The sequence below is a fragment of the Nomascus leucogenys genome, chromosome 3 (genome assembly GCF_006542625.1).
Source record: "Nomascus leucogenys isolate Asia chromosome 3, Asia_NLE_v1, whole genome shotgun sequence".
NCBI classification, from domain to species: Eukaryota; Metazoa; Chordata; class Mammalia; order Primates; family Hylobatidae; genus Nomascus; species Nomascus leucogenys.
Window position 1 is genome coordinate 35,877,407 of NC_044383.1, and position 27,445 is coordinate 35,904,851.

Consider the following 27,445-nt stretch of genomic DNA (forward strand, 5'->3'; position numbering starts at 1 on the left):
GACTCTCTCATTTCTCTCACAGCACCCGCACGAGCTATGCATCACCATCAGGTGCACTTTCCAGAGGAGGAAAGCACAGTAAGCCTGGGGGCAGCACCCCATGCCAATGGGCCCCAGCACCGCTCCAACAGATGGTAAAGGAGGCCAAGCATGGAGCTGGGCCACAGCATGCGCCAGGCACCACCCTCTATTGCTGCGGGGACTCTGCTCCTACTTCAGGGGAACAGTGCCTACCTCAGAGTTGTTGCGAGCAATAAATGGGATACTGCACGAAAAGCCCTCACCAGTGCCCAGCACCCAGCCACCCACCACCCACCTGCCCCAGCTCAGGGCATGGCTTGCACTTCCCGTCTCACGTCCAATCTTCTTTCCTGCCGCTCTCAGCCTCCCTGAAGGCTGATCCTTTCTGGCTTTCTCAGAGGGATTAGTTAAAATCTTTCCATTGTAAAGCCTGCATTGTTTGGCGTTTACCAAGTTCTAGTCCCAACCCCAACCCCCAGTGCTGGGCCCTCACAATTTGGTCACAAGACTGGGCCTCAAGTCAATCCGACAAGCATGTGCTGAGCCTCTCCTGCGTGCAAGGCACAGCTTTCCTCCTCTTGGCCCCCAGCTCACACCCAGACCAGGCTGCAGCCCCCACGCCCCTGCCACCACGGTGCCCCAAAGGCCCGCCCCTCAGCCTGGTCCTGCAGGAATTGCCCAGGCCTGCAAAACTCCAGCAGTGCCAGAGAGATCTGGTCTTCCAGCCTCAGGGAAAATGCCAACACAAAGACATGACAAAAACAAGAAGCTTGAGGCCTTTTTATTGACAATTCTCCACAGACACAGAGATCCTTTTAGTTCCTCTCCAGTGTAAAGAAAGCACGGGGTACTGAACTCTCCTCTCTTAACAGGACACAGAGGCGATACGATACCAAAGACTGCCTGGCTCCCCAGGGCTGTGGCACCTCCACTGGCCTGGGTAGGCCCCTGGCTGCACAGCCCCAGCTATAACTGCTTGGCTCAGCAAGAAAGTGGGCCTAGGATGGGTCCCTTGCCTCCCCAACCTGCCTCTCTGGACCCCTGCTCCTTGAGTGTAGAAACCTCTCAGTCCCCTCATGGGTCCTGGGTCCCAGGCAGCCCATGACTCCAGGGAAGATCCTAGGTAGGAGACCCCCAGCCCCAATTCCTCCTCATCCCATTACTTGTACTACATGTTCCCAGGAACCATGCAATAAATAAATAAATACTTTAGAAAGGCAGGGCAGCTCCAGGGAAGGGAAGGGATGCCTGAGCCAGCTCATGGCTAAGGGAGAGATACTGAGCCTGTAAGAGTCCAGCAGTGAACATGAAACTGTTGGAAAGAAAATGGAGACCCCCAAGGGGCCTTATCCCATAACTGAGACTGTCCTCCAGGGAATAGCCCTGGAATCCAGGACCCAGCCCAGCGAGATCCTACACTTCCCAGGCCCCCAGGGGTCAAGGGCTTCAGGACCTCTGCTCCACTCATCTGGCCTCCCACTCCATGGGACAAGAGGCAGGGAAAGGAAACTGGAGTGCTGGGCCAGTGGAGGACTGCCCTAAACTCTGGGCAGAGGGTGCAGAAGTTGTGATCCGAGTGCCGTGCAGCTGCTCCAGCGGAGCTGGGGACACTAGGGCATTGTGTGGGCTCAGAGTCTGTGAATTGAGGTGTCTTCGAGGGGAGGCTGAGGTCTGTCCAGCTGTTGGGGCTTCCCCAAGCTTTCCTCCACTTAACGCTGAAGGACTCAGCCAAACCCTCCTACACACGTTCTCCTCTCGGAGAATCTGGGAACTTCAACCCTGTTTCTAGAAGCACCCATGGTCTTGTTAGGCCTGGCCACACCCTCTGATGGGGAAATGATGAGATCCTGGTGCCTGGAGGGACATTCAATCAGCAGAGATGGGGTGTGGCACTCCCCAGCCCTTCTGCAGCTCTCTGAGGCTGAAGGCCTGGCCCAGTACCCTGCAGGAGAAAAACCTCTTTTCCCAACCTCAGGTCTGGAATTCCCAGGCATAGCCACACTGACCCTGGTCATCAGACCCCAGTCAGACCTGGCCTAGTTCACTGCTGCCCTCTGGTGGCTACTGCCTGCCCAGCCCTGAGTCCACTCACTCAGTCCCAGGCAGAGCAGGGCAAACATGCCAGGCCCTCCAGGGGCTCCTCTCCCCAGGGGATTGAGAGCAGCCATTGCCAGATACTCTCAGGGGTGGAGAACAGCTCCAGAATCCGGCTGGAGAGAGCGAGGAAGGAAGAGGAAGCCTACCTAGCATTCAGGCCACATTTGCCCAGCACACACCACAGAGAGCCAGGGGTGGGGAGGGTGGGGGGCCTACTGCTGGCCCCAAGGACGGGTGCCTGGTTGGACCCTGGCCTCTCTTCTCACTTGCTCAAGGTCTGGTTACACGAGGCGCACACAAACACCGTCTCCCTCTGGGCTTCAGGGGCTGAAAAGGAGGAAGAACTTGGTGAGACATTTCCTGGCGCCCTTTGGTTCATGGCCCCAACTACTAGAACCACCCTCCCAAACGCCCCACACAGACCCCCCACCCAGCCCAGACCCTCCCTGCCCAGCTTGCTAGCCTGCCTGCAGACTCTTCTTTCCATGGGAACTGGGGATCCTGGGGGTGATAATGCCAACAGCAGGCCGCTTCTGTGCTATGAATTAGACATTATTGTGGCACCAACAGAACACCTTCAAAAACTTTTAAATAAAATATCAAATACAAAAATTAGCCAGGCGTGGTGGTGCACACTTGTAATCCCAGCTACTCAGGAGGCTTAAGCACAAGAATTCTTTGAACCCAAGAGGCGGAGGTTGCAGTGAGCCGAGATGGTGCCACTGCACTCCAGGCTGGGCGACAGAGCGAGACTCTGTCTCAAAAAAATAGAATTGTAAAATATCACAGTGAAATTTCTCAAAATGTTTTAACAGTGGTTACCTCTGGGTGGTAAGATTACAGGGTTATTTTTCTCTTCCTTCTTCTTCTGTATAATAATTTCCAAATTTTCTAGTTAGTAAGCGTATGTTACTTGCATCGGAAGAAAAAAAAACTTGGACTGGGGGCTGTGGCTAATGCCTGTAATCCCAGCACTTTGGGAGGCCGAGGCGGGCAGATCACCTGAGGTCAGGAGTTCGAAACCAGCCTGATCAACATGGAGAAACACCGTCTCTACTAAAATACAAAATTGGCCGGGTGTGGTGGCGCATGCCTGTAATCCCAGCTACTCGGGAGGCTGAGGCAGGAGAATCACTTGAACCCAGAAGGCAGAGGTTGTGGCGAGCTAAGGTCGTACCACTGCACTCCAGCCTGGGCAACAAGAGCGAAACTCCGTCTCAAAAAAAAAAAAAAAAAAAAAAAACTTGGTTTAACATTATATTACAAAACGGTACATGAAATGTGACCACATTTTTCAGGAATATGCATGCGCTTTTATTCTACATGCAAGCTAATGAGCAGCAGGGTCCACGCCCGATTGTTCTCTCAGGAAGAGATCAGGAATATTTTTTTTCCTTTTGCTTATCTGTGTTTTTTATTTACAATATGTATGTACAGCTTTTATAAAAGGAAAAAAAGGAATTTTTAATTTTGTTCAAAGTGCCAAGGAAATAAAAGATTAAAAATTGCGGCTGGTGATTGACTCCAGGAAGGCAGGAGCAGTGCTGGGAGCTGCGGGGGTGTTGCCAGGGCTCTTGTTTTTCAACTTTAGTGAATCGACCACAGGTATTCATCTTGTTATTACCCTTCACAATTCACAGGTACATCATATCTATTCTTCGGCATGTACCAAATGTTTCAGGATTTTGCTAAAGGGGATGGAGGAAACGTTCCCCTAGGCCTGACTACAATCCCAAGTTCCCTTGACCTCTGACACCCTTGCCCCTTTGCCACAATGTGGCATCCCCTTGGCGGGATACCAACCAAGCCCTCCCACCACCTGCACCACTCACCTGTGGCCCCCATGGAGGACTTGGGCACCTTGAAGGAGCAGCATCGAGAGCAGAAGCTGTTTCCACAATTACTGCAGCTCCGCTGCAGACAAGAGCCAAGGTCAGATGTGTCCCCCACCCTCAGGCACCTGGAGCTCTCAGCACCTCCCTCCTTTCTACCAGCTGATCCCACCCAAGGAAACTGGGACTGGGGGGTGCCCAAGTGAAGCAGGAAAGAGAGCAAATGGAACGCCCCCGGGGAGGCTGGAAAAGGTGGCACAGGAGCAGGGGAGGGCACACTCATTCCAGAAAGCCACCGCCAGGCCCAATGTGACCCGAGCCAGACTTCCTCAATGACTCCCCTCAACTCCTCCCCACCTGACAGCCCCAAAGACACTGTCCCCAACAAATGCACCCTCACAGATACTCACCCTCTTCTTCAGCACTGAGAAGGTGGCCGAGCAGCCCGTGCAGTTCCCTGAGAAACAGAGGCAGCAACTCAGACCCCGCCCATCCCAGGACTCTCACACTCACCTGCTCCTGGCGCTTCTAAATGGGACACTCAGGACACCAGCCCAGCCTCCTTGGCTGAACACAGTGAGCCAGGGAGCAAGGCCAGATTCGGAGCCAGAAAGAAGGACTCAAACTAAGAAGACTGATAGCCCCTGAGGACTGATGTCTCCAGCCATACATAGCTACCAGTCCCTGAACCCTTCCAGAGCTGAGCGGCCCCACCTGCAGGTTCAACAGAAATCAAAGAGCACCCAGCAGAATCCACTCCTGGAAAGCCAGCTAAGCTGGCAGGGACCTGACCACAGGCATCCCCAAATGACACCTGCCTAACATGACCCTTTCCGGAGCAACGCCTTACAAATACTCCACCCACAGGCTAAAGACAGAAACTCCTAAAAACCCAAACTCCTGCTTTCTGTCCCCTGAAGACTGCAGGAGAGAAACTCAGAGCCAGGCACATTCCGAGAAGACATAAAGGGTAGAATGCTCAACTGTGAAGACACGAAGGGTAGAATGCTCAATTGTGGTGGGCAGTGAGTGGCATGGGGGGATGCAGAGCAGGGCGAGGTCCTGCCTAAACCACCAGAGATGCCAAGATGGCCAAGTGCCCAGCAACAGTGGAGGGGCAACAGCAGCTTAGAAAATGGCTAGAAGACAACAAGGGGGTGTAAGGGGAGAGGAAAGATAGGGAAGGAGGAGGTTTCTGGGATGTGGGGCCAACAGGCCTGCTGTGACCCAGCCAGACCACCTGTCTGGGCAAGTACAGAACACCAGGCCTCACTTTCACAGAAAGGCCCCAAAGCTTTATTGACGGCTACATGTGGTCCCTTCCTCTGTTCAGCCAAAATCACTTGAAGTTCTTGCTAAAGGAGACTCCCTAGGTTCAGGGAAAGGAAGACCTCAGCTAGAGCCAGGGGAAATCTGAGGCCCAGGTGCTTCAGGTAAATGCCCACCCTGTCAGTCAGCCAGGGAAAGAGAAGCCTACCGCTGGTGCCAAACCAGGAAAACTGGTTGCTTCAAGATTCTGTCCCTACACTAAGAATTTGGGGAAGGCAGCCTGGCCCAGCCTCTCCTTAGCAAGGGACGCAGGGGAATGGGACAGGCAAAAGGAGCTACCCAAAGACTGACACTGGCCTGAGCCCAAAGGCTCCTCTAAACTGAATGGAATGTCAGGGCCAAGTACCCCAGGGCAGCCAAGTGGGCTGGTGAGACAGCTGTGAACTCACCCACAGGCTGGAGCCAGGGAGGGCTCTGGGAGCTGAGAGCAGCTCAGCCAGGTGATGTTCCCTTCCAACACCTACCAACTCTTTCTGCCCCTTCTCGGCAACAGCCTGGATTCACCCATCCTCACTCACCACATGACGATGCCACTGAAGCCATGACAACAGGGGCACTAAGGCCCAGTGGGGCCTGCCAGGGCAACAGTCATGGAGCCTCCAGGACAAAGGGGGGCCCTCCCCACCAAGACCTCTCCCATATGGAGGCCACACAGAAGCTCTTGTGCAGTCTGCCCTCATTCTCCCCATGCACCCTCTCATCCACTGGCAGGGGTAAATAGAATAGCCCCCATTACAGTCCCCCAACATTCACATGTGGAATCCTAACACCCAAAGCAGGGCCCCTGGGAGGTGACTGGGTCATGAGGGTGGAGCCCTCGTGAATGGGATTAGTGCCCTTATAAAAGAGGCCCCAGAGAACTGCCGTGCCCCTCCCACCTTCTCGTGAGGACACAGTGAGAAGGTGCCGTCTGTGACGACGGAAATGGACCTCACCAGAACCTGATCCTGCTGACACCCTGATCTTGGACTTCCAGCCTCCAGAACTGTGATGAGAGATTTCCATTATTTAAAAGCCACCCATGGCCGGGCACGGTGGCTCACGCTTGTAATCCCAGCACTTTGGGAGGCCAAGGCGGGCGGATCACAAGGTCAGGAGATCGAGACCACGGTGAAACCCCGTCTCTAATAAAAATACAAAAAAAATTAGCCGGGTGTGGTGGCGGGCGCCTGTAGTCCCAGCTACTTGGAGAGGCTGAGGCAGGAGAATGGCCTGAACCCGGGAGGCGGAGCTTGCAGTGAGCGGAGATTGCGCCACTGCACTCCAGCCTGGGCAACAGCGTGAGACTCCATCTCAAAAAAAAAAAAAGCCACCCAGCTTAGTGTATTTCGTTATAGTTGCTGAAATGGAGAAAGACAGCCCCCAAAGCAGCTCCCCTCGCCCTGCTCTCAGGACCCAGATTCAGGAGCAGAGGCCGCAGGAGCAGAGCTGCTACACCCGCCCTCACGGCAAAGAGCTTGGGAACATCTCAGAAAACGGAAAGTAGTGAGTGGTCTTGAAGGATGAGGAACTAAGAGGAGTTGAGGAAAAGAAGCACTTTCTGCCCTTGCCATCCTTGAGGGAGCCTGAAAAGGCCTCTGCCCATGCTAGTAGAGATTATCCAAATCAAAAATCAAATACAAAAGCGGGACAGGAATAAAACAAGGGACTTCACACACGAGGGCAAAGGGAAAACGGAGAGGAAGGATGAAGAGGTAGAAAGAAGACAAGAGCCGAATCAGACAACCTGAATTTGAGTCACAGCTCCATCATTTCCAGGCTAAAGTCTCTGGGCAAAGCACTCTTTTTACCTCAGGTTACTCATCTGTAAAATGGGAACAGCTAAGTACCTTTACTTAGAAGTTGTAGAAATAGACAAATTATTTGCTGGACCAGGGTAATACTTCTTGTGTGTAGTGTTACTGGGCACTGCTGGAACCTGGCTGCTCTGAGCCCTTAAGAACTGCCTGCTCCTGTCACACCTATGGTAAGGATGAAATGAGATCACACATGTGCAAGTATGGAGGGTAAACAGATCACTGAACATACAGAATGCCCTACAGAAGTCAGCAGCAGCATAAATAAAAGAAAGGGGCCGGGCGTGGTGGCTCACACTTGTAATCCTAACACTTTGGAAGACCAAGGTACAAGGATCACTTGAACCCAGGAGTTCGAGACCAGCCCGAGGAACAAAGTAAGACCCGGTCTCTACAAAAAGAAAAATCAAAAAATTAGCCAGGCATGGTGCTGCATGCCTGTAGTCCCAGCTACTCAGGAGGCTGAGCTGTGAGGATCACTTGAGCCCAGGAAGTCGAGGCTGCAGTGAGCTGTGATCATGCCACTGCACTCCAGCCTGGGAGACACAGTGAGACCTTGTCTCAAAAAAAAAAAAAAAAGAAAGAGATCTTGAATAACTGGGGAACATTCACACAGCAGAAGGAAAGAGCCTGTCCAGGACATCTAATCCTGAGAAAACAACTACCCTGGCTGCTGCAGGGGTAGGAAGGCAGGACCCTGGGGGCCCTGGGTCAAATTCCTCAAGATAAACTCCATTGTCTTCTTCCAGGGCACAGACCCTGTAACTCACTTGACACCAGAACACACAGTACTGCCCCCCTCCCCTGCTCCCATCTGACAGCAGGCAGGAGGGCCCTTCCTCAGGAGCACAGCAGCTCCCAGGTCAACCTAGCTACTCTAGGTTTCCACCATAATTGTACGTGGCTCAGCTCCCAGCGCTGCTGATCTAAGCCAGGTCTCCAAGCTGTGCTAACTGTCAAGTCCACCCTTCTCCAAAGCTGCCTTCCTTGACTGCTCTCCCCCGACCCTCAGTAAAATAAGGACTGGCTAGGGAGAGGTGAACTCAGGGCTCTATCACGTCCAGAGAAACAATGTTTGCTTCAACTTGCTTCCAGCTGGATCAGAAAGACCAAGACAGGATCCTAGGAACCCACACAGGGTGGGTCAGGGCCTCCCACATTAACCACACCCACTACTCACTATGAACCAACCAGCACTGTGCTAGCCCTTCATAAGTACTACAGTCTCATTTGACATGAGACCTGTAACAACCCTATAAGGTAAGAATGATGATCCCTCTTTTACAGAAGGGGAAACTGAGGCACGGGGTGTGAAATAATTTGCTCAAGGACACCTGGCTGAGCTGGGATTTGCAGCAGGCAGTGAGACTCTACTCTGTTCCTCACCATCATGCTACACTGCCTTCTGAAGTTCTGTCAGGATTACAGTTCTCTGCAGTCCTGGGATGGCATTTCCCAAACTGAGTTCCTTGTCTTCCCACAAGTGAATGTCCAATCAGGACGGAGGGACAAGAAGGAACCCACACCCACTCCCTCAGCAGTCCTGCCGGGCATCTGCTAGCTCCCCGGGGTCCCACGCTGTGGACACACCTTCACTCCCTGCTCTTGTCACAAGTCAGTACCCACAGTTCTGAGACTCTGCCCCTGTGGCTGGGTGTCCCCCCCTTGAGTCCCAGAAGTCCACCCCCACTCCCCCGCCAGCCCAGCCCTGTCCCCTGGCCGCACCAAAGTTGTTGGTGGGGTAGCGCTTGCGGAGCCGCTCTGTGAGCCGAGACACCTTGCTGCGCAGCACCTCATTCTTGCTCAGGAACCCGTTGTCCTGCAGGGCCAGCTCATCCTCCACTGGGCACGGGGCGCCCTCATCATCCTCCTGTGGGAACAGCTCCTTCCAGTCCTGCCCACCTCTTGCAAAGCTGCAGGACCCGTGTGCAGAGGCATCCTGCTTGGCAGCCCCCACGAGGTGTGGCAGCAGCCAGTTCAGCCACCCTCCCCAGCCCAGCCCCTGCCCACCCACCAAGGCTTCCACTTACCAGCACCACCAAGTGGGTCTCCTGCCTCCCAAGGTGCGGGGAAGAGGAGAGAAAACAGAGAGAAAAAGATAGCAAGAAGAAAGAAGCTGCCTGGAGGGGCCCCCAAGCAGAGGGAAGCACAGAAGCGCTGCTCTGAGCTCTGCACACTTCCCAAATGGTGACGTTGACAGACACCCCCCACAAGAGGATCCCAGCATCAAACAGCCTTGAAGAAAGCTGGGTACTACTGTTTCTCAAACTGGGTGAAATTAATTTAGTAGGTCTTTATTTTAATAGAACAGAAAAGGAAATAAAATATCCCTTACAACGTATTTTCAGGAAACTTTTGTTTCACTTAAGTTTTACATATTTTATAGACCTAAGTGTGAACTGGGTCAAGATGCAAAATGTGTTCCTTACTATGGGTCATGAACAAAAATGCTTGAAAATCCCTGCTCTACATATTCCCTCCACCAAGATTCACGGTCTACAATCATATATCAAAGTTTTGGAGCAATCTTTTAGCCATCAGAAAGTCAAATGCCTGCATGGCCTGGGCTGATGTATGATTGAGGTGAGTTGGGGTAAATCACAGGCCTGGTGGAAATCCACGAGGTGTTTTTCTTATATCTCAATTTCCCATTTTACAAAGAGAAATAAATACAGAGAAATGATATCCTACTCTAAGAAAAACAAAAACGCAAATGTGACAAATGGCAACTGCCACTTGACCTCAGTGACAAAATACAGCAGGGGGTGTTGAGGACCACCTGTAGCCACAGCATATGACCTGCGTAAAGGGGACGCAGCTCCTTAGCTACACCTACTGCTGCAGACTCAGGGCTACCAGAGAAACTGGAAACCTGCAGTTCTAACAAAAATCTCTCCATATTTAAACATTGCTCAAAAAATTATTTTGAAACTTTGCATGCCAAATAAAAACACTTCTGCAAACTACCGATTGGAATTACCATCCTAAAATCAAGAAGGCTGTTTCACTTCCCCTGACCTAGCACTTGGCCATGCAACTACTTTCTCCAACCTCCCCTCCCTGCCCTGCAAAGGGACATCTTACGAAACCCACTCTGCAGAAGAGCGGAGACCCAGGGCAGTAGCCTCCTCAAAAGCTGCCTTTCCTATATCAAAGGCATCAAGCCCACGGTCTCCAGCAAAGGCCAGAAATCATCCAGCTCCCCTAGCAGAGCATTAACCGGAGACTTCCAGAGCCACTCTTGCCCTGGGCACCCAGGACAGCTGGCTCAACCAGAAACAGGAGTGGGGAGGGGTTCAGTGGCACTCTTTCAACCAGTGAGTTCTAGCTCACAGCAAGTTTTAGCTTCTCACTTGCACATTAAAAAACAAAAACAAAAAACAGCTCCAGGACCACCCAATTTCTGGCCTGCTCAGTAGAGGATGCTGGGGAAGGGCCACCCACCTCAATCGCATCTTTAAACTCCTCATCTGGCTCAGCCTCCTCAGCCTCCTCCACGCTGCCCGGCGTGAGGTCCTGGGAAGAGAGACTCTATGACAGAAGGAGAAGGATGGCAGCGCTGCTCCCTAAGGTAGAGGACCACCTCCCCGAGCTAGCATCCAGGCTACCCAAAACACCACAAAATGGCACAACTGCAAGAAGGAAGAACTCACAGGAAGGAGCAACCTCTAGCCTGGCAGGGCGGGGGAGATGGAAGCACGAGCACGGCTGGCCCTACAGTGGCCACATCGCACAGTGGTTGAGGGCACGAGCTCTAGAACCACAGGGCTGGGGTCTTAGACCCAGCCCTGCCACTTAACAGCCACTCTGTGCCTCAGCCTTCTCTTCCACAAATGAGAATGATCTCTTTCTCAGAAATAACCAGCCTGGTGCGGTGGCTCACGCCTGTAATCCCAGCACTTTGGGAGGCCGAGGCAGGCACATCACTTGAGCCCAGGAGTTTGAGACCAGCCTGGGCAACGTGGCAAAACCTCACCTCCACTAAAAATACAAAAAAATTAGCTGGGCGTGGTGGCACCTGCCTGCAGTCCCAGCTACCTAAGAGGCTGAGGTGGGAGGACTGCCTGAGCCCAGGAGGTGGAGGTTGTAGTGAGCTGTGATTGCCCCACTGCACTCTAGCCTGGGCGACAGAGGGAGACCCTATCTCAAAAACAAAAGAAAAGGAAAGAAAGAACCTGATGTGAATATCTATCTATAAAGCACTTGGAGCAGCATCTGACACAGCGTAAGCACTCAATGAAGCATGGAGTAGCTGTTTTTATTACAATTATTATTATTGAACACTTCAGGGGAGATAAGGCCTGGGAAACACAGGAACTACAACAGACGCCAGCCCAGGAGCCAAAAACAAGCTGATAACAGGGGGGCCCACAAGCGGCCACAGCAGGCTCTGCCCTGACAGTGGCACTTACCTCCGTGGGTGTGAGGGCAGGCGTGCTGTCCATCAGACCACCCTTCCCCCCAACATCTGGTGGTGGAGGACTCTCAAAGGCATGCTCTTCCTGCTTTGGGTTCATCCTCTGCTGCAGAGATGCCCTGTACTCAGACACAACTACCCAGGGAACGGAGAACAGGGTAGGAGGCAAAAATGAGACACTGTGAGTGGCACTTTGGGGGTATCCACTTCTGCAGCTGGCTGGCCTCTCTTCCCTCCACTACAGGAAAGAGTCACCCTCCTAACTCTGAGCGAGTCACCTAACTTAAGCCTCTTAAACAAAACTTAGATACCACCACCTGCCCCAGACAGCTACAGAGATTAAATGTAGTAATGCTCAATAAATCATGGCTTCTGTAATTAATAACTCCACCACAGGGAGGAAAACAAATACAGCAATCACCCAAACATATGTACAGACTCAGGCCTCTGTGACTCAGTGCCTCTCCAGACTGCCTCAGCGCTTTAGAAGCCAGACAACAGACGGGTACTCTGGGATCACACAGAGATGTGGTAGCAACTACAGGTGGCTGCACCCCAGGGGATGGGTGGCAGCTTTGGGAAAACATCCTTCCCTCATCTTCCAGAAGCCATCACATCATGTAAGCAGTGATGCATCTGCCTTGGGAAGGGAGGGAAGGGAGATGGGGGCCCAATGGTAGCAGCCTCCCCTGGTGAGACTCCAGCTTCATCTAACATCTCAGAGATGCAGAGCCCATGGGAGAGGACCCCAGTGTGGTGCTGCCCCTTGTGGAGACACAGCAAACTGATGATTAGCTATAGAGAGAAGAACTGGGGAAACTAGCCTAGCCCTCAGAGCCAGCTTGGGCCCTGTCTTTCAGGCCCTTCAGGGCTTACCTCGGAAGAACTCCACATTCCCCAGAAAGAGCGTGCTGTTTAAAAGGGTGAGGACCCAGCAGAGTGGCAGCAAATACAGCATGCAGACTGTGCCCAGAAGAGCTCCATAGAACCTGGATGACACGGAAGAACGACAAGATCAGAAATTCATAACAGCAGAAGGAGACGGGTTTGGAGCACACCCACAGCAGGGTCCAGATGAGACACAGCTCTGGGCACATTAATAAACTGACAAGAGCCGCTCATCAAACCAGCAGAAAATGGCGATTAAGACTGAAAACTACCAGTCACCGGTGCAAACACCTGATGCTGGTGAGGCCAAGGTGGTGTCAGCTGGTGGCACATAAACTGGTTCAACCATCATCACTCCTCAAGGTCTAGACTCTGAAGTCTAGAGTAAGACAAGACTGGGATTTGAATCCAGCTCTGCCACTTCTCATTCTGAGAAGTCTCTTGGTTCTCTGGGCATGGCTCCCTTCCCGTGTAAGATGGGGACTAAAGTAGCGCCTACCTAATGGAGTTACTGTAAGAGTGAGATAATACAGAGGAAGTGTTGAGCAGTCCCTGGCACCAGGTGAAGACAACAAATATTAGTTATCACTATTATTCATATTAAAGAGCCTCAAAAACACCCATTCTGTTTGATATGCTAGTTTCATCCTTGAATTTATTCTAAGAAAAATTTTCTAAAAGATTAAAGCTAAATCCATAAAAATGTTTACCATGGGGTTAGTAATGAAAAGAGAAACTGACTAAATCTGTAACAGAATGGTTCCATAAATTATATTTGCCATCTATATTAATCTGGTATTATAAATAATTCCAAAGGCTATATAGGAACAAAGAAAATCATCTTTAATATAATAAGTGGAAAACAAAAGAAAAATTGAACATACACTATGAAACTCTACATCCATAAAGCAGATGCATATGACAAATTCTAGCAGGCAAAACAAGAGATTCGGCTGCATGGTGGATTATATGGTGAGTTATTTTTCTATTATTATTTTTACCACACATAAAAGAAAGCATCTAAACGAAAGCAGTACATTAGAGCCCACAAGCATATGTGCAGATATACACACAAGAGCCCAGGAGACGAGCTCTTCCCCTGAGGTAGGAGGGGCAGAGGTCCTCTCATGGCAGCTGGCTTTGCCCAGGTTCAAGCTGCAAATTCCTATACGGTAGTGGCAGGAGAGGAGGGGTCACTCACTGTGAGGACACGACGGGGTTCTCCCAGTGCAGCACGCGGTAGGCGGCTTCACAGGTGCAGCACAGGCGGCTCAGGAAGGCCTCCAGCTGGATCAAGCTACAGACACAGGGGCTTTCGTGAGTGGGCAGGACAGAAGCCCTGGGAAGTGGAGCCTGGGGCCTTGCAGGTGCAGTTGGCTAGGGATGGTCAATCTCTTTAAGCACACTCACCATGTGCTTAAAGAGAGAGGGGTCGAGAGAGCATGGGAGAAACGGGCCTGGCTAAGCCACCCCAGCTACATTTCAGTCCCCTTTTTGGAGCCTCTTGCTGCGGTGGAAACAGTATAAATGTTCCTGCTTTGGTCTCTTCCTAACTGTGGATGTCAGGCAGGCTACTGAGTTTCTCCGGGGCTGTGGCTTCCGCATCTATAAAATGAGGATCAGAGGACCCACCTCACGGGTACACAGCAGCTGTCAGAATAAATGGCATGATATTCTCCACCTGGGATGTGAAACAGACTCACTTGGGGAGTTCTGGTTGTTGTTCTTTTAAACATGGGTGAACCACAGAAGCCATGAGCACAATCTGAACCCAGATCTGGGTTTCTGAAGGGAAACCAGGAAACATGGAGACAAGTTGATTCCAGGGCTGGGGCAGGGAAGTATAAGATGAATTTGACCATCCTGCTGTACCATAAAGAAAGGAAGCATTCAAAAATGACAGGGACCAATGCAAACAAGAGCCAACTCAAAAGAGCTCCTACTGGCCAAATCTAGGACAATTTGAGATCAAAATAAATAATGACAATAATAGATTCTAACTTATCAAATGAAATATACATCTATGAGTTCATACTGATAATAAATAAGAAGGAAGAACTTTCTTATAGTAGAAAGCCAGCTAAAAAAAAAATGTAGATAGAATAATTAGAAGATCATCTTTGCAACCATCATAGTAATAAACTGATTAAGGCAAGACCCATCAATGGATTTTTAAAGCAGTGGATAAATGTTTGATGAGGAACAAGATATTTACATAGTCTCAAAGTATCTCCCCTCAAATTACACTAATGAAGAGTAAAATGATAATTTACAGTATGGATGCCTTAACCAAGTGATCAAAGTCAGTATTTCCTGACATCAGGTGCCTCCTGATACAGATGTACTGAACATGACACATCACTTGTCACACCTTAAATCTGATCACAAGGAACCAAACAATCCAAAAATTAGGGAGATTCTACAAAATAATAAGCTTGTACTATTCAAAAATGTCAAGGTCACAAGAAACAAGGACTGAGGAACTGCTCCAGATTAAAGAAGACTAAAGAGACATAAAAAAATTAAACATGATGTATAATCCTCAATTGGATCCCAGATCAGGGAAACTGATACAAAGAACTTTATTAGGACACCCACACTGGCTCATATCTGTAGTTCCGGCACTTTGGGAGGCTGAGGCAGGAGGATTGCTAGAGCCTAGGAATTCGAGGCCAGCCTGGGCAAGACAGTGAGACCCTATCTCTACAAAAAATTTGTTTTAATTAGCAGGGCATGGTGCATGTGCCTGTGGTCCCAGCTACTCAGGAGGCTGAGGCAGAAGGATCACTTGAGTCCAGGAGGTCGAGGCAGGCTGCAGTGAGCTATGATCATACCACTGCATCCAGCCTGGATGACAAAGCAAAATACCGTCTCAAAAAGCAAAAAAAAAGAAAAAGAAAAAAATTAATAAAAGAAGAAAAAGAACTTTATTAATACAACTGGTAAAATCTGATTACGAATTATACATTAGTTATCAATGTTAAGTTTCCTAATTTTGATTACAGTTCTGTGGATATGTAAGAGAATGTCCTTGTTCTTAGGAAATACACGCTGAAGTATTTGGGATAAACAGTCACGTTTGCAACTTACTTTCAAATGTTTTAGGAAAAAGAAAAGAATATGTATATGTAGAGAGATAGACGAAGCCAACATTGCAAAATGTTAATAATTGTTCTATCTGGGTAAAAGGCATTCTTGGTATTATTCTTGCACTTCTTTAAGTTTAAAACTATTTCAGCCTGGGTGCGGTGGCTCATGCCTGCAATCCCAGCACTTTGGGAGGCCAAGGCAGGCAGATCACTTGAGGCTGAAGTTTGAGACCAGCCTGCCCAACATGATGAAACCTCATCGCTACTAAAAATACAAAAATTAGCTGGACGTGGTGGCACACGCCTGTAATCCCAGCTACTCTGGAGGTTGAGGCACGAGAATCGCTTGAACACAGGAGGCAGAGGTTGCAGTGAGCCAAGATCGCGCCACTGCATTCCAGCCTGGGTGACATAACAAGACAGTCTCAAAAAAAAAAAAAAAAAAAACAAAAAAATATATATGTAAAAAAATTAAAAAAATATATATGTTATATATATATAATATAAAACTATTTCAAAGTAAGAAAGTATTTTTTTAAAAAACTACATATCCAGGCCCCACTCCAGACAACTGATTCGGAATTTCTGGGGTGAGGCCCAGCCATCTGTTTATAACTTTTCTTGCCCCTACTCTATCTCAAGAGAATTTACACCTCCCTTCCCTGGAGACCCCACTCCAAGGAAGGGAGGTGTAAATGCCCGCTGCTACTGAAGTTGTTGGATGAATATTTTTCAAGTCTTAAAATGCTTCCTCAGAAGTACCAACTCTGTCATGTTTAGGAAGTTTCTCCACAGTGTAGTGATGATAACTAATATCTACTCAACACTTCCCCGGTACCAGACACCTGTTCAATCTTCACAACCACCTTCTGAGTAAGCCCTATTATCATTCCATTTAACAGATGAGAAACCTGAGACACAGAGAGGCTAAGCAACTTGCCCAATGTTACACAGCAAGTAAATGGAAGAGCTGGGATTTGAACCCAGGCAGTGGCTTATACATGCACATGCTTAGTCAAGACCCTAAACTGTCTCTCCAGCAGAAAGAACAGAAGCTGTGAAAACAGCTAGATCTAGATTCTCATCCCAGCTTGGCCACTTTCTAGCTAAGTAAGTCAGCCTTTTTCTTTACCCATAAATGGAAGATGTAATATTAGCTACCTCCCAGAACTGTTAAAAAGGTTAAATGAAATAACAGCTGTGGTTTGCCTAATATGATGTCGAGCACACAAAGCTAGCACTTAGTGTCATGGCTGCTGTTACTGTTCCCCCACCTCCCTGGCCTCTCTTCCATACTCACAAGCTCTTCACCTCAGCCACGGCCTCAGGACGAGACAGGCGAACTCTCTGCAGGTCCTCCTGCCTCACGCTATGATACTTCCTCCGCATCAGCTCGGACTCAGGCAGTCGTGCCCGGCAAACCTCCTGAATGTAGCCCAGCAGGGCGGGCACTGAAATCATCAGGGCACCTACTGAGTACCACGCACCTACAGAATCAAAAACACTGCAGGTAACACAGGTAAGCAAAGACCAGGAGTTGGCCCACCCAGACACCCACTGCTTGTTCCTCCCCTCCTCCAGGGCTCTGCCAGTCAGGCCTTCCCTGATGGCCCTGTATGACACAGTGTCTAACCCCTACTCTCCAGCCCCCTTAACCCAGCTTCACTCCTCATAGACCTTATCACCACATGACACATTGCAGGCATGTCTCTTGTCTCCTCTACTGAAGTAAGCTCTTGAGGGCTGGGATCTTTGGTCACTGCTGTGGCCCCATCCTCACTTTTAATACATTTTAAGATGCTGCTAGCACACAGGAGGCTCACGCTGGAGTGTGACTGCCAGGAGCTCCTGATGCCTGACACTTGGACCTCTGGGCCACTAAGGAAGACTGGAAGCCTTTCGTTCAGCTTTTAGGACACTGCAGACGACTGTGCCTTGAGAAATGGCGAAGCCGAGATAAAATTCAAAGAAGGAACTTCTTCCATATAACACGGCACCCCAACAACAAGCTAACAGAGCAGCAGGCCCATAATAAATGCTTATTAAACATCTGTCATAGGAACTGATTTACTTTGGGAGCATATATAGAAAAATCAAACATCCTAGGAAGTTTTGAACAGGTAAAGATGAGTCCAACTAAGAAACAGAAAATGAGATCTTATATGAACTGGATTAATTTTCAACCTACTCAATCCCTATCTCCAGAAGAAACAAAGAAGACACCTGAGAAATACAAGGTAAGCATAAGAACAAACACATGAATAATGGCCCAGCTCCTCCAAACATTCTGTCCCAGACTCTTTATTCTCACCCTGAGGGGTTTGGCTTTTTATGTGGCCATCTGCCAGCACCAACCACAGATAGGGTAGGGTCACGGTATGCACTGTAGTAAGAGGTTCATAGGAGACATTACCCAGGACCCCAACAGACACCCATGTGTCCACACTTCTATCTCAAAGGCTTCATGCCACCCTTCACTGCTGGTGACTGACCAGCAGCTCCCGCTAGGCTCACTAGCTGAACCAGAGAAAAGCAACAGATATGGCAAAAATCCCTTATCAGCTCCTCATCCCAGTACCTTTACCCATGCCATGTCCCCAGATGACCCTTGAATCAGCTTGAAAACCAAAATGGAAAAAGGTCAATGCATCCTCAGCAGGAAGTCAAGAAGGAAACAACAATAATACTGAGAGCAGCTACACTGCACTGGCTGCCTCTTCCACGCCAGGCACTGTGCTAAGTATTATGCCTAGACTGTCGCATTCCTCACAAATACTCTAGGAGGAAAGCATCATTTTTATCCTCCCTCTAGAGGTAAGGAAAATTAGGCCTTAACAGGGGAGTTCAATAATCTGCCCAAGGTCACAGGAGGCAGCTCAGCCTGGATCGTCACTCTGGAGCCTGTTTCTGACTCCAAGCAGACACAGAGGATCACTAACTCCAGGGCAACAAGGGCAGCTCCCACACACAGGGTGGGGCTGCATCCAGGTGTTCTTCCCCCACATTCATTTACAAAAACCACTGGTCCCTGAAGGCTGTTCTTACCCTCATTCAAAGTGAGGAACAAGACGTTGAGGCCCAGGCAGGTCAGCAAGGAACACAAAGGCATCTGCCACCTACAATACAGAGAGTCCTGATCACTACAGAGAGCCACTCCTCCAGCTGGGGAGGGGAGACCGGGCAGCACAGATGGGACATCAAACCAGAAGAGGAGGCCTGGAACACGGAAGGTGAAGGAGAAATGAAAACGGGGCCTCTCACTTGGACTGGTGACCAGGAGAGGTGGTAAGATGTCACACATTAGCACCTGGGGTTAGGAAACTGGTTGGTCTGTAGTGCTTTCTCCCAAAAGGAATAAGAATTTATAAAATATCAGTTAAGAAACCAAGTTAATACCATTTAACCTGTGTTTTGTAAGGTTGTATTCTCCTTAAGAGGTGACACTGACAAACATTCTTAATATTTTCCTCTATTCTTTTTTATAATTTCATAAGAATATATAATCATTGCACAAGATTCAACTAACACGGAAATCAAGAAAGAACAAATTGTGGACTTCTTTGACCCCATTTATGCCTTTATCTTCTTATGTCTGTGTTTTTGAAAATTTGAGAGTTTATCTGAGAGTTTATTTTGAATACCTATTAATTCAAAAGGAGAAACAATAATAAAGATTTTATTTTAATATATTAAAAATCAAGATGAAAGTAGGGTGCAGCATTCACTTAGCAATCACACCTTAAGTGAGCTGGAACAGATGGAAGCAAACACAGATACATCACTGCCGCCACCACCACCACCAAATGGCAGTGCAGAAACCCCCAAATGGGGAAGAAGGAAGACCAGAGACTCAGGTTGCTGAGAACAAGCAAACGCTGATGGCTCCGTCCCTGATAAAGGACATTTGGTAGGGAAAGAGGAGCACAGATGCAACAATGAAGCCACGACACCCAAATTCTAAAGGCAGTGTCAATATATAGGTGAGCCATTAGGAGAGAGACAAATATCAGAAAAATAAACAGGTAAATTGCTGGCCAGCAAAGCAATGAATGTATTTTCTTTTTTTTTTTTCTTTTGAGACAGAGTCTCACTCTGCTGCCCAGACTAGAGTGCAGTGGCGCAATCTTGGCTTACTACCACCTCCGCCTCCTGATTTCAAGCGATTCTCCTGTTTCAGCCTCCCTAGTAGCTGGGATTATAGGGGCACACCACCACACCTGGCCAGTTTTTGTGTTTTCAGTAGGGATGGGGTGTTTCACTATGTTGGCCAGGCTGGTCTCAAACTCCTGACCTCAGGTGATCTGCCCACCTTGGCCTCCCAAAGTGCTGGGATTAAAGGCCGTGCTGGGGCTAAATATATGTTCTTGTGCTCTAATTGGAGTATTTCAGAGTTACTGAATGAGGTTAACTAATTTATGCAGGGCTTTTACTTTTTTTTATTATTATACTTTAAGTTCTGGGATACATGTGCAGAACGTGCAGGTTTGTTACACACGTATACACATGCCATGGTGGTTTGCTGCACCCATCGACCCGTCATCTACCTTAGGTATTTCTCCTAATGCTATCCCTCCCCTAGCTCCCACCCCTCAATAGGCCCCGGTGTGTGATGTTCCCCTTCCTGTGTCCATGTGTTCTCGCTGTTCAATTCCCACTTACGAGTGAGAACATGTGGTGTTTGGTTTTCTGTTCCTGTGTTAGTTTGCTGAGAAGGATGGATTCCAGCCTCATCCATGCCCCTGCAAAGGACATGAACTCATCCTTTTTCATGGCTGCATAGTATTCCATGGTGTATATGTGCCACATTTTCTTTATCCAGTCTATCACTGATGGACATTTAGGTTGGTTCCAAGTCTTTGCTACTGTGAATAGTGCTGCAACAAACATACAGGTGCATGTGTCTTTATAGTAGAATGATTTATAATCCTTTGGATAGATACCCAGTAATGGGATTGTTGGGTCAAATGGTATTTCTGCTTCCAGATCCTTGAGGAATCGCTACACTGTCTTCCACAATGGTTGAACTAATTTACATTGCCACCAACAGTGTAAAAGGGCTTTTACTTTTTAATAAAATTCATGAGTAAGGGAATGAAATGACATCTCTGTCTTTCTCCTGAAATTCAACACACTCCACCTGTACCACCCTAATTAGGCCTCAGAACCTCTAGTGGCAGCTACCAGGGTAAAAGTGAAATAAAAGCCAATCCCATTTTGGAAATAAAAACATCACACCACCACTCAAGTCACTTTCATTTTAAAGCTTCTTCCCTTCTATAAAATGTCTTTACTGACACTTTGGTCCCAGGAGACCCAAGCAGTAGAGTAGCTGATCCCAGTAGTCTGTTAACAATTTACTGCAGCTCTAGGCTCCAGACCTAATAGCCAGAGCCCAAGATTAGGTCCCTCTTCAAAGTCAAATCCTCTTTACTAAGAAAAGAACAATCAAAAGCACAAACTAATGTGACAGCCACTTTCACGGACCGGTACTCCCTCTCCCAGCAGCACAGAAACCGCAGGCTCCTGGGGGCTTTTAGGTCCAATGCTCCTCCTGCATCCAGCTTTAACCAATCCTACTACATCCTCCAATTTCTAATTCCATAAAATGGAAAAACCCTAACACATTAGTGTGCTAAGACACACTACGGACTAGTAGAGGAAAAGGAGAAGGGCAGGGCAGGATACACTTAACTTTCGTACTTTGCCACAAAAGGGCAATACACACACATACAAAGAATGTGCCAGGGGGCACAGCCTCTCTCCTAAAGAAGACCAAACTTCACATCATGCTGAGATTATAAAAGGAGAAAACAGCCTCTCCTCATACTGTCTCCCTACCCCTTGTGCCAAGAGCACAGTGATCTTACAGTAGAGAACACAGCTCTGGAACACTGACTAGCTCACCTCTATGGATACAGACATAAATTAGGTGAACAAGAAAAATGTAGGGCCTTCGCCAGAGAACTAGTAACAAATCATCCACTATTTCCAGGCTGAGGCATGGATAAATACTCAACGGCATCCTCAGAGGTTAACATAACTCCACTCACCCTGCTTCCTACCAGTCTCTCTCATGTATTTTAGAGGATTGAGGGCCTTTATGAGAATCTGATGAAAACTAGAAGCTTTTCCCTAGAAATATACACATGTGCAGACACACAATTTTACGTGCAGTTTCAGGGGATTCACTGATCCCTAAAACTCACCCATAGGCTCCAAGTTAAAAACCTCTGCTCTTTAGGACAGTCAGGTATTTGTATGACTCCTGATGCAATGCAACACCAGGGGCACAACATTTACCTTTGCAAAAAAAAAAAACAAAAAACACTTTTCTAACTTGAATCAAATCCAACCTTTAAATCTAACTTCTAGTCTGCACCACGAGGAAGAAACCAGGCAAATCTCGGTAGTAGATTCTCCAGGAAAGTCAGTTCAGGCTCAGTCTCTTCAGCAAATCAGTGTCATGCGAGAGACTGTTTTAGACTGAAAAAAGACTTAAAAGACATAACTACAAACAATGCACACTCCTGGACTGAAATGTGATTTAGCCAAAACAGATGGTACAACTGAGGAAATGGAATATGAACTGAGTATAGGATGATATCAAGGAGTTATTAATGTTGTTAGGTATGGTATTACTTTGATCTTGAAAGAAATGTCCTTATTTTAGAGATAAAAACTGACAGAGAGTAGAATGCCATATAAGTAATTTAAAATAATTTTAACATAATAAAATGAGCCAAAAGAAAAAAAGAAAATTATAGAGAATGAAAATCAAAGCAGGATAGGAGGGAAAAAATTAAGATCCATAATCTCTATAAATGAGTGAAAATGGGCTGGGCACAGTGGCTCACACCTGTAATCCCAGCACTTTGGGAGGCTGAGGCAGGAGGATCGCTTGAGCCCAACAGTTCAACACCAGCCTGGGCAACACAGCGAGACCCTCTCTACAAATTTTTTTTTTTTTTAATTAGCCAGGCATGGTGGCTGAGGTAGGAGGATCGCTTGAGCCGAAGAGGTTGAGGCTACAGTGAGCCATGATCACACTACTACATTCCAGCCAGGACAACAGAGCAAGAGTCTATCTCAAAAAAAAAAAAATAGTGAAAATGGTATCTGCTTATTCACAGGTTTTTGTGTTTCTTTAATTTTTGTTCAAAATTATATCCTAATTTTTTAATATTAATTATGCTAATATTGGGTGCAAAGGAAAAAATTAAGCCTGCTGTAAGCTGTAGAAGGCCTGATGTTCAAGGTTGTCCAGCAGTCCAGAAGAAGGAGCTTATTCAGTCACAAAGAAGAACCTTGCTGAAAGGCAGGATCATTCCCGGTATCTGCCTTTCCTGGGCTGGGCCTGAGGCACAGGGTAGGCCTAGATAAACCCAGAGGCCGAACAGACCTCCCAGAACTGCTCCTCACTAGGGCAGAGAGGACAGCCCAGCCACTGCCTAAATGGTCAGTGTTAAGTTACTACAGAGCAGGACGGCAGAAGGCAGAGGAGAACAGAGCAACTCCACAAAGTCTGTACCTGAGCAGGTATCGAACACCATCACCTGCATCCTTCAAGGGTTCCAGGTAGATCTCCAGCCTCTTGTAGGAAAGAACCAAGTTGAAAAGGTCAAACGCTGGGGACTTGGTAGGAAAAGGTGGAGACTCCAGGGGAGCCTCGAGTATCACGCTGGGGCTCAGCTCCGGCCCACTCCCCTCACGTTCTGATGTCTGCATCCTGTAACCATAATAATTCCCAACATTTGCACTGCACGTCTAGTCTTCAACACACTTCTACCTACTGCTTCAGGTGGTGCCCAGAGTAAACCTGTGAGCAAGGCAAAGTGAATTATTCAGACCTAAAATCCTGTTCTTTGGACTCTCCATCCAATGCTCTTTTCCCCAAAGATCCATCAAAACCAAAAATCATAAAAACCAAGCATAAATGATCGCTGCAGCGAGGCAGCCCATGGGCTGAAATGAAATGATGTCCTGGAACATTTTTCTCCCACTCTTTACCTGGTTAATTCCTACTCATCCTTCAGGTATCAGCTTAAACATCACTCCCTTACTCTGGGAAGTCTCTGCCAACACCCCCAACTCTGGACTGGGAGACCCTCCCCAATGCTCCCAAAGGATCACGTACTCACCCTAATAGAGCACTTATCACATCACATCGCTTCTTGGCCTTGTGGCTAAGATCAAGTGCAGGGCACTTACCACGTCAAAGTAAAACTCCCTGCTCTTAACTGGCCTCCATTCACGACTGTTTCTGTACACAGTGGGTGCTTAACAAATGCCTGCTGAATGAGTGAATGAAATACCGTGCTCCAGGACTCCCGCCCCATCTCTAACCCTTCCCACTCCCTTCGGTGCCCAACAACTTCCTGGGCCATCTCTGCCCAGGGCAGTCAGCATCAGAACGCCCCATTCCCGTCTGCCCTCTCTGATAAGGAAACTCAGGAGCCTTTACGGTCTTTCCCAGTTCAAAGTCCTACCCTCAACGCTAAGCAGCAAACGAGGGGGCGGAACCCCGGCGAAGAGCAACATAAACCAGTCCCAGGCAATTAGCCGCGACCTGATGGGAGGGTGAGGGGATGGGACAAAGGGGCTAACGGGAGCCCGAAATCCCCGCAGGCCGAGCCAGGGCGAAAGGGCACAGAGCGGCGCCAGGTTCCAGGAGCCCAGGAAGGGGTGAGGTAGGTCGGCGCCCGCACTGGCTTTGGCCAATACCTCTGCAGCCAGGGGAGCCTGATGGAACTCGTGCGGCTGGACAGGGAAGGCCACGCCCAAGGTCGCGGGGCCAGCAGGCGGCGGCCCTAGCTGCGCCCAAGCGCCCAACTACACACAGCCTGCGGAGACTCTGGGACGCGGAGGGGGCAGCACCTCACCTACCCGGCCGCTGGCTCAGTGACGGAGGTGGCAGGGTCGGGCAGCAGCAGGGGGAGAGCCACTGGGCCCCGGAGCTTTTCCTCAGGCCCGCCCCGGCCGAACGCCGCTCCTACTGCCAGAGCCGTTCTGAAGTCGCAGGTCCGAAAACCTCCTCCGCCTACGCCGCTGCCGCCACCGCCGCTTCCGGGACGCGAATCGCTCTGCGGCTGCGTCCTCATGACGTCATCCAGCTCGGGGTTTTTCTCCGCCCACCCCAGCACAGGTGAGCACCCTTGCCAGCAGTGCGCCTGCGTGCCTTTACCCGCTCGCTCTAGGCTGGAGTTAACTCTGTCCTTGGCCGGCCGCGGTTCACAAAGCCCTGAGGACCCTTGGGAGCACGTGCTTGGTGACCTTGCACCTCGTTGCCCTGCCTCGCCGCAGGGAACAGTTGGCGAGAGGCTTAACTGCAGAATTTACGTCTTCATCCTCTTTCCAACTTTGGAACTGAACTGGGGACTGTGTGTGAGCCCAGGAAAGACGGAAACTGTATCCTGTATGAGATGCCCAGCAGAGCATGCAGTTGTTTCCTGAGTAGCTAGTGTGGACAAGGTCCTGTGCAGGCTTCTCCCAGCTCAGTTCACTTCACACCGTGTGGCCCAGTTAATTTCCCTTAAAGCACACATCCGATGACTTTACATTAGTGACTTATCGCTCAGGCACGGAGGAGCCAAGCACTGGACCGGACTGAGCTCTTTTTAGACATTATCTAGTCCTCCTCCAACAACCTATTAGGGTTGTCGCCATTTTACAGATGGGGAATCTCAGACGTGTTAAGGAACTTCTTCAGTGTCGCAGCTAAGAAGCAAGTGGGAGCTGGAATTTGAAGCTTATGTGTCATCTGACCCCAGCGCCCCAACCATACCACCACCCACCTTGGTCTGCATTTCCTGGTCTCATCCCCTGCCATCTTTCAGCTGCCTTTAACTTTGGCCAACTGAACCCTTCCATTGTTACCCTCAAATGCCCCTGGCACTCAAATGTCTGTATCCCTTCCTTGAGTGCCCCAGCTGGAAGTAATCACTTCCCTCTTCAAGCAGCCACAGAGCTTTATCTGCACCTCTTTCTCCATTGTCTCCTTTCAGAAAGACAGGCCCACCCCTCCAGCCAGGACTTAGCTGTGCTCCAGGGTCCAACTCTTATTTCCTTGGGGCTTTGCTCTAACAGGCCTGAAATCATGACTCTTGCTAACTCTTAATCATCATGAGAGACAAAATTCATGGAAAATTTCTCCTTTAGCCTAACTTTACCCCCTTTTTCCTACCTGAGTTGGAAGACTCACTGTAAAGTGCTCTCTACCGCTGCTTCCTCGCCCAATTCACTACTCACTGCACTGTGGTCCTGCTCCCCTCCATATTTCTGGGCTACCTGCCTGCTCACCTGTGACATCCTGGCTGCTAAATCCAATGGACACTTCCCAGTCCTCCTTGCAGATGACCTCGGAAGCATCGGACTCTCTTTCCTTCTTGGCACCATTGTCCACCTTAGCTTCCATGACACCACCCTCTCCTTCTCTCTTTCCAACCTTCAAGGTCTCCTTAGGGCTTTTCTTCCTACCCCTCAAATTCTGGGGCTCCTTTTGCCACCCTTCTTTCTTCTGACTCAAGACACTCCCTGAGGATCTCATTCACTCTTGTGGCTTCTGTCGGCTAATGTTTCCCGTGTCTGTGTCTCCAGCACCCAAAGCAGTACCTGGCACACAGTAGGTATATTCTGTTAAGAAGGGTTGCAAGATGTTACCACTGGGGGGTAGTCTGTGGGATCACCCTGTGTTAGTTCTTATAACTACGTATAAATTGACGATTGTCCCAAAATTAAATGCTTACCCTATGTAGGTATTTTTCTCAAAGCTCCCTGCTTTAGTTGACTTTGTCAATTACCTGGCATGCGCCAGTCCCAACATGAGTAAGGTAGGAGGGCTTCTCCTCAGATGAGTTGCTTGGTTGGTTTTTCCAGCTGTAAAATGAGGATAACCATAGTGGTAACCTCAGAGTGGGGCTGTGATGAGAATTAAATGAGCTGAAGTATGTAAATTCCTGGCATGTTATAAGTGTTCAAAAATTGTTAGCAATCATTGTGATTTTTATTTTTACTCAAAGCCCTACCACCACCACCCCAGCCCAAAAATCAGACAAGAATCCACAAAAGGCCAAAATGTAGAAAGATCCAATTCCCACACATATCACTAAGCCATATACAGAAATCCACTCACCACCCCTTAGAGAAATGGACTGAGCTTTGTGGCTGGGCCAGGCCCATCTGCTGGACTCTGCCTTTCCTCCCTTAGGATGAGTCTTTTCCCCAAAGGCTCCTGGGTCTCTCATGCAGATAGCCTCTGAAGGCCCCTCTTCTTCGTTTCCTAACCTGGCCTCTGGTCTGAATTCCAGGGTAGGCCATCACCACTCCCCACCCACTCCCATCCCCCACCCTGTCCACCCCTCTGTATCTTTCTCAGACCACTCTCTTGCTGGATAGTTTAAGTGGCACCCTGTGACCTCCAGGATAAAACCAAAGCCTGGTGTATTCAACTCTGGCAGTTCCCGGATGTGTCACACCTTCTCCCATTACTGTACCTTTCTACAGACTACTCTCATCTTTTTTTTTTTTTTTTTTTTTTTTTTAGATGGAGTTTTGCTCTTGTTGCGCAGGCTGGAGTGCAATGGAGAATGAAGAAATCTTGGCTCACTGCAACTTTTGCCTCCCAGGTTCAAGCGATTCTTCCACCTCAGCCTCCCAAGTAGCTGGGATTACAGGCATGCACCACCATGCCTGGCTAATTTTTTGTATTTAGTAGAGATGGGGTTTCACCATGTTGGCTAGACTGGTCTCAAACTCCTTACCTCAGGTGATCCACCTGCCTCGACCTCCCAAAGCGCTGGGATTACAGACGTGAGCTACTGCGCCCAGCCCCATATTCTTTAGTTGGCCAGCTCTTATTCTTCCTCCAAAATTCAGCTCAGATCTCACCCCTGAAGAAAGACTTCTCTGACACCTTCACCATCAGCAGCCACTGTCTGGATTAGGTGCCCTTCTGATTTGGCTCCGTGGGCCTGCCCCACC

The 27,445-nt window shown here is 49.0% G+C and overlaps 1 protein-coding gene across 9 annotated transcripts; it reads right to left on the reverse strand.

The window, feature by feature from the left end:
• Positions 1 to 785: 785 nt before the first annotated feature.
• On the reverse strand, positions 786 to 24,547 carry ZFYVE27 (zinc finger FYVE-type containing 27). 9 transcript variants are annotated; one of them, XM_030808778.1, is made up of 13 exons: positions 24,353 to 24,547; positions 22,998 to 23,195; positions 18,515 to 18,585; positions 16,770 to 16,956; positions 13,582 to 13,677; positions 12,369 to 12,481; positions 11,488 to 11,627; positions 10,520 to 10,591; positions 9,106 to 9,126; positions 8,801 to 8,945; positions 4,361 to 4,407; positions 3,951 to 4,032; positions 786 to 2,445 (listed from the first exon to the last, which is right to left on the reverse strand). In XM_030808778.1, the coding sequence occupies exons 2-13, from the start codon at positions 23,192 to 23,194 to the stop codon at positions 2,381 to 2,383; spliced, it is 1,236 nt and encodes a 411-aa protein (XP_030664638.1). In that variant the 5' UTR covers position 23,195; positions 24,353 to 24,547; the 3' UTR covers positions 786 to 2,380. The 9 variants fall into 9 exon arrangements, with proteins under 9 accessions (XP_030664638.1, XP_003255354.1, XP_012361263.1 ...); XM_003255306.2 differs by having other exon boundaries at positions 10,520 to 10,606; XM_012505809.2 differs by having other exon boundaries at positions 24,349 to 24,546.
• Positions 24,548 to 27,445: the final 2,898 nt, after the last annotated feature.

Excerpts from the sequence above, each read along its gene's own strand:
- ZFYVE27 (XM_003255306.2), bottom strand. The coding sequence starts at position 23,194 with ATGCAGACATCAGAACGTGAGGGGAGTGGGCCGGAGCTGAGCCCCAGC. Across the intron at positions 13,678-16,769 it reads GTGGCTGAGGTGAAGAGCTT|CTTGATCCAGCTGGAGGCCT; the intron begins GTGAGTATGGAA and ends CTGTGTCTGTAG. Across the intron at positions 2,446-3,950 it reads GTCCTCCATGGGGGCCACAG|CCCCTGAAGCCCAGAGGGAG; the intron begins GTGAGTGGTGCA and ends CCTCCTTTTCAG.